This window comes from Sinocyclocheilus rhinocerous, unplaced genomic scaffold (assembly GCF_001515625.1).
Source record: "Sinocyclocheilus rhinocerous isolate Xijiao unplaced genomic scaffold, SAMN03320098_v1.1 scaffold352, whole genome shotgun sequence".
In the NCBI taxonomy this organism is placed as follows: domain Eukaryota; kingdom Metazoa; phylum Chordata; class Actinopteri; order Cypriniformes; family Cyprinidae; genus Sinocyclocheilus; species Sinocyclocheilus rhinocerous.
In genome coordinates, this window is record NW_015642448.1 from 1,872,143 (window position 1) to 1,879,620 (window position 7,478).

The following is a 7,478-nucleotide window of genomic DNA, read 5'->3' on the forward strand; positions in this document are numbered from 1 at the left end:
TTGCATTGTTTTATATTTTGTTGCTCTTCTTTTATAATGTACAGTGTCTGTGAGTGCCTTGAAAGGTGCCTAAAAATTAAAGGTGTTATTATTATTATTATTACTACAGATACAAAAGCACTAAATGAGGAGGGTGGTTTGCTTTTGTTTGTACTACTATCACCTATGCACTCTGCAGGTGCAGGTGGGGTTTTAGTGACAGGTGGTTGTTGGGAGAGGGAGGGGGATGGTTCACTGTGGGGCCTCGAGAACGGATGGGGGGAGGATGCATTGCCTTGGAAGTATTGTGCCTGACACATGCCTCTTTTGTTATGCTGATTAAGGCAACAGGCACAGTCTTTTGTTCAAGTCAGAGAACGCGAGAGAGAAAGAGAACGAGCACGGAGGGATGGTCACGCTCCCTGTGACCTATAGCCCCCCAGTCTCCTCTTCTTTAACGTCACAAGGTGCGCGCAACAAAAACAAGCCACCATCAGCTGAGTTCTTCACATCGCGACGCGCGCGAGCGAGCGAGCCACCATCTGCTGAGGTTGTCACACTCGTCCAACTCTTCCGTTCACATAACCTACACACACAAATACGCTGGCACTGGACTTGATTTATGTAATTTCTGACCGCCAGGAGCTCAGTGGATATTGTGAATTTTGGAAAAGGGATTTAGTTCGCGAGCTCCGACTCTTAAACTGATTTGAAGGCGGGAAGCGCGAGAGGGGATGCCGAGCCAATAAATAGAAGCTGGCCGCTTTAACGGTCGCCGTCGGCATGAAACTCACGGGGGAAACGTAAAAACGGACTCTCAAAAGAACTTAAAACGTTAAATACGGACTCTTTCACGTGAGAAAAATAGAAACAGTAAGAAAAGGATTCCCTCAAACAAACCTTTGGTTTCAGAACTTGGACAGCTCCCTCGTGCAGCCGCCTACACACAGTACCAAAGCGACCGTGAGAGGATTCATCGAAACTACTGCACAAAACCGAACCAGTTCTTCTCGGTATTCACCCCCAGAACATCGTGACGCCATGGCCGGTGTACTTCAGGGAGAGAAGCAGCTTTTTGAGAAGTTCTGGAAGGGCACGTTCAAAGCCGTGGCAATGCCGAGACCCGAGAGCATCATCGTCGCCAGCATCACCGCACGGAGAGCCGTGACAAAGTGAGTTCGTTAGCCTGAGGCTTTTTGTGTCCTTTCTCAGTCTTTATCTTGGGAATTGAAATATTGTTTAGCAATCATTTTGTTTCAGAATGGCATTTTAATAGCTTGAAAAATACTTGACATTTGAAGTATCAGACTTATTCCTTCTGTTTGGAGTCCCAAATATTAAACACATACGTTTCTCTAATTGGTGGCTATTTATTCCTGACATTTGTCTCTTTGTATTTGTTTTATTGTCTTTTCTACAATGTGCTTTGGATTGTCATATCGGGAAAGTCTGTCGGTTCATCTCATCTGCTTCCCCTCACTTTTGTTCAAGCAACTTTTTGTCCCATTTTCATGTTACACAAACACTGAGTGCGAATTCTGCCTGTGCTCTCCATTCATCATTGGCCGTCCTTCACTGGAGGCTAGTCAGTTTCACTTGTGCACACATAAGTGCACAGCAGAGCGAGAGGCTACACTGAGTCCTAATGAATCAAGTCAGAGTAGAGCCCTTCATTATGCCCTTAGGTTAGGACATGAAGATAATCTCAGCGCCTTCTCCTTCACCCATGAATTAGGAGGCATGGCAGCGTGTCGAATAGAGAGAAAAGGCGAAATAGCAATAGAGAAACCAGGGCTTTGCTTTCCTTTCCTTCATTTCCTGTTAATCAGTATCAAGCCTTACTCCTCACTCATTATGCCTGTAAGGAGTGCGTAACTGATTTGTGATTTTACCTTTCAAATCTTCTTCAGTTGTACATTCTTTCAAGTTCTCTGAGATCATCCTCTGCAGACTTATTGAGAGTTCTGAATTTTAAGTTGATTTCCTTTGGTGGCAGGGCTTTTAGTTGTGCGGCACCAAAATTGTGGAATTCTTTGTCACTGCACATTTGTCAGCTGGATTCTATTTCCCATTTTAAAGCTCAGATTAAAACCTATTTGTTTAGAATAGCTTTTAGTGATTTGATTGTTTGATTTGTATGTTGTATTTTGTATAGCTCTGTATTTTGCATTGTTTTATATTTTGTTGCTCTTCTTTTATAATGTACAGTGTCTGTGAGTGCCTTGAAAGGTGCCTAAAAATTAAAGGTGTTATTATTATTATTATTACTACAGATACAAAAGCACTAAATGAATGTCTTGCCTTTTGTCCATATAATGAAAGTCAAACGTTCCAGTCTGTGTGATGACAGGATTTTCATTTTTGGATTAACAATCCCTTTAGAGTGAACAGTCTCGTTAAAAGGTATGAAAAAAAAATAATAGTCAAAATATTTTGAACTCTCAGAAATGTTTTGTTGTTGTTGTTGTTATCATCAGAGATATGTGTTGAGATTAAGATAATGTTAAGATTAAGAATTCACATTGTTAATTTTGCTTTGAGTAGCCTCTCCTCTCTCTGTCATTAGTCTCTTCCTCTCTATCTGTTTATCTCACTGTGAATATTTACATATTCATAAGGCTACTCACCCTTCAGGGCGCACCTGACGTTGATGTTGATGTGTACAAGGTTGGAAATGACAGCAACATTTACAACCAAACCAATGTCGCTGATTTAAGCAGTGCCATCTGCAAATTCAGCATTCAGGTTCGTCTTGGTGGTTTTTACCACTGGCACAGCTCAGACAAGACAGACATTTTAAGATGTTAAAATGACTGAGAAGTAAAAGGATTTCTTTCAATTTGCAGTAATAAATCACAGAGCATAAGGCCCATTAGCTTGTAGTATCAGCTGCATGACTGGAGAAACATCATTATTGGTTATGTCAGCTGAAAAATGCTGGTCACCTATGCGTACATTTAGCCCACTTTGCCCCGATTTACACATTTCTTTCGATACTTAATCGACCGTATTTCATTTTCTTATTCCTCCTCCTCCTTTCACGTAGTGTCACTGAAATTTAAAGAGGCCCACAGCACAGGGCAATTACAAAGGGTGTTGCTGATCCTCCTCTGTAGACCTAGTGTTTTCTGGCAAGGCTAGAGAGATGAGTTCACTCTTGTGCAGCCAGAGGGTCCTGCCCCCGGCCACTGTAGCCCCACAAGCTGTTATTCTCAGTGGCAGACCTCATTAAAAATGCAGTGGGTTTTATCTGGACTGAGTATAAGTGTGTTTGTGTAGTTTAGGAAGCAGATGGCCCATGGGAGAAAGGGTATAGGGGAGTACCCCATCCCTTAGCAGATTCTAGTTTAACGAGGAAAAGAATAAAGAGATCAGGGTAACTGCACCCAAATGCAGAAGAAGAGAAATTACTATAAAAATTATTACAATAAAAATCCGGAATTATATATATCCGGAACTATATATATATATAAATAAACTGAAACATTTTACTCTTCAATTAACATCAAGCACACAAAATGTGCACACAGCACACATTTGGATTTACACTGAATGAGAGAGATGATTGAGCCCAAGTTTATTTGTATAGTGCATTCCCATACACCAGTTGCTTCTGTTTCTCTTTAAATACATTTGTTTAGCTGTGGTGTTTGTAATTAATGTTGTTTATAATAAATGCCACTATAAATAGTTTGTTTTATACTTATAGTTTGCATTCCTTTTCTGAATATTGTTACATTTAAAAGATTTTTTTGTGGTGTGTGGGGAACTAAAATACATGTTTATAGTGTTTAAATAAATTTATACACATTTCATTTTATTTACTGGTATTTTGCATTATAATAAAATGTGACATACACCAACACAAATGTTCTTTTTTTTTTCTCTCAACAATGCAATTTTGACCCTGTGTAATTTATTTTCCGGTGCTTGCTTAGAGCAAAGTGAAAACAAGCTTGTCATCTTTAAAATTCAAATTGCTTTTCAAATCAACCTGCTATCATTCAAGCTTATTTTCCTGACCTTTTTTACAATAATCTTCTGGGAAGTTTTATTTTTCTTGAAGACAAAAGGTTTGAACATGTTTGCTTTGATAAGGAATTGAGTTTATTGAGTTGCTTGTTTCAAAGATTGGTTGTTCACCTGCTATTGATTTGACTGGGTGAAACTAAATGATATTACAGTAAGACTGCGGTAACCTTTTCGTTCATTATCGTAACCTAATCAGCCTGTGTAAGATTTTCGACAGCCATTTCCTAGTGCAACGTCATAGCAGTTATAAAGACGGCAGCAAATTCTGATGGATTAACTGCTATTGAACTGCAAATCATTATACAAATACTGTATTATTATTTAACACCTATGTAGCTTGGTTCAAGCCATTAGTTTTTGTTCTTAATTAAGTAGTCACCCCAAATCCCAGGCTACTGCTGAGGTGATGAAATGAATAATGAAAGGACAATGATTTCAGTGATCTTCATTGGTGAGGTCTAGTACACACTGTCTTTCTTTTGATTTTGTTCTGAAAGCAGAAGGAAGCAGCATTGTTCAAAGGTTGTGTGTGTCAGCGTCTAATGTAGAAGCCAGTCAGAACTCTCAGTTCCATTTAGTTCCAATTCAGTGGATTTAAATCAGCTGAAGCGGTGGTCGCAAATAAAGTTGTTACATTCCAAAGAATCTAATTCTGACACTTTTTTTTTGTTTTTTGGAAGGCCATTTGACTCTCTTGCACACTTTTTCTTGTTCTTTCTCTGTGTTTCTGGGTGTGTGGGGTCTCTGAAGGGGCTGTAACCCCTGGAGCTGAGTTCTGGCTCAGAGACAGCTGCAGAGCTGTAAAAATGCTGATATGGTTGCCAGGCCTGCAGGGTTCAGCTATAATTCCTTTTAAATGTAGCCACTGCTACATTCCAGCACATCATCTAAGAGGTAGGAGGGACAAATTTGTATTTAGCCGGAAGTGAGTCCAACATTCAGTTAGTAACAAGATGAAAGGCACAGCTGTGAAACACCAGGGAGATGTTGAAATGCAGTATGTGGTCTTGATAGGGAGGAATTATGTTGGCGATCTGATGCTAGAGTGAGAAAGCTTATGACTGAATATTTCATGTCTTTCATAGTTGTGGTGAGAAAATACAAATTAAGTTTGAATCGTCATTATATAATGTATGTAACACCATTCATGTAAAAATACAAACTGTGTGTGCACATAAAGATGTTTGCAAGAGTATGTGCTGCCATCCACTTAAGAAATGTATTAAACCTCTCTGGGCTTTTTCAAGGCTGTTAAGAACAGTGTACTTCCTCTTGTAGATTTGATTATAATCTAGTCATAGTGAACTCCACATAAAATTACATTTGACTAGAATAAAAGTTACACTAAATTTATGCTTCACTCTCATCTTACCTTTCTCTTATGAAGTCCACAAACCTTAACTACGTTCAAAGGCACTGTAGAACCTCACTGAATCACTGAAAAGCTGGTGAGATTAAGTAAAATGAGAAACGAGGCACAACCTGGGGTTATGCTGGAGTAATATTACCAGGATGAATAATCCATAAAGTGCTGGCACAGGACTGCATACATTTAGGGAAGTAATACTGGTTCCATTAAATATTAACAGCCATATTTAATGAGTATAAATCCACTTATGCACTTTTTTCCATGCCTTGATAATTTACTGACTAAAACCAATATATATTTCAGCGGTATAAAGTTTTAACAGTAGCTCTTTTTCAGCATTTTTTAAGAGAATTTCAGCTGTAATATATGCAAAACTGTCTGGACTCATAATGGAGAATAAAATTTATAGGATAGATCATGTGCAGAGCAGACATTTTTCTTCTTCACACTGTTCTTCTTCCAGGACAAGTGCGGTCCTATTACTAATTTTTACTAAGTATTGTGAAAATGTTGTATAAAGATTGTCTCGTTCTGTTTACATTTTGCCATATCATTTAGAATGTGTGGGCTTGTTTGCTAGGTTGAACTTTTGAGAGGTTACATTTGCTATTATCACTGCTACATTCCAGCACATCATCTAAGAGGTAGGAGGGACAAATTTGTATTTAGCCGGAAGTGAGTCCAACATTCAGTTAGTAACAAGATGAAAGGCACAGCTGTGAAACACCAGGGAGATGTTGAAATGCAGTATGTGGTCTTGATAGGGAGGAATTATGTTGGCGATCTGATGCTAGAGTGAGAAAGCTTATGACTGAATATTTCATGTCTTTCATAGTTGTGGTGAGAAAATACAAATTAAGTTTGAATCGTCATTATATAATGTATGTAACACCATTCATGTAAAAATACAAACTGTGTGTGCACATAAAGATGTTTGCAAGAGTATGTGCTGCCATCCACTTAAGAAATGTATTAAACCTCTCTGGGCTTTTTCAAGGCTGTTAAGAACAGTGTACTTCCTCTTGTAGATTTGATTATAATCTAGTCATAGTGAACTCCACATAAAATTACATTTGACTAGAATAAAAGTTACACTAAATTTATGCTTCACTCTCATCTTACCTTTCTCTTATGAAGTCCACAAACCTTAACTACGTTCAAAGGCACTGTAGAACCTCACTGAATCACTGAAAAGCTGGTGAGATTAAGTAAAATGAGAAACGAGGCACAACCTGGGGTTATGCTGGAGTAATATTACCAGGATGAATAATCCATAAAGTGCTGGCACAGGACTGCATACATTTAGGGAAGTAATACTGGTTCCATTAAATATTAACAGCCATATTTAATGAGTATAAATCCACTTATGCACTTTTTTCCATGCCTTGATAATTTACTGACTAAAACCAATATATATTTCAGCGGTATAAAGTTTTAACAGTAGCTCTTTTTCAGCATTTTTTAAGAGAATTTCAGCTGTAATATATGCAAAACTGTCTGGACTCATAATGGAGAATAAAATTTATAGGATAGATCATGTGCAGAGCAGACATTTTTCTTCTTCACACTGTTCTTCTTCCAGGACAAGTGCGGTCCTATTACTAATTTTTACTAAGTATTGTGAAAATGTTGTATAAAGATTGTCTCGTTCTGTTTACATTTTGCCATATCATTTAGAATGTGTGGGCTTGTTTGCTAGGTTGAACTTTTGAGAGGTTACATTTGCTATTATTTTATTACTTTTCTTGGAATATTTATTGTGCACAGGATTTACAGCAATGTATATCTGAATAAGCCAGTTATACATTTCTTTTTCTATCACAATGTCAGTATGCAAGTAGAATCAAAACAGGCTTTTAGAAAGTATCGCAGGGAAGATAGAGCAGGCAAATTAATGTTTTTAAGCATCTTGTCAGTTTGAATGTTTACTCAAGGACACAATTGAACCAGTTTTTCCACTGGCTATGTGTGTGCAATGTGTAGGCAGCAGTAAGCTGATTATTTGCTGATTAGTTTTCCAGGCCTATTGTCTTCTTTTAACAAACAGCCAAACTAACATTAATGTCAAGGTGTAACGAGGTAAAAAAAAAAAAAAAAA

At 38.0% G+C, this 7,478-nt stretch overlaps 1 protein-coding gene across 1 annotated transcript in view; it reads left to right on the forward strand.

Annotated features, from left to right (window-relative positions):
• Positions 1-485: 485 nt before the first annotated feature.
• The window catches only part of LOC107755869 (serine/arginine repetitive matrix protein 4), a 74,024-nt gene continuing 67,031 nt past the window's right edge, over positions 486-7,478 (forward strand). Inside the window, exon 1 of the mRNA XM_016572824.1 lies at positions 486-1,151. Coding sequence (XP_016428310.1) covers positions 1,021-1,151 — 131 coding nt within the window. The 5' untranslated portion in view covers positions 486-1,020. The remainder of the gene's footprint in view (positions 1,152-7,478) is intronic.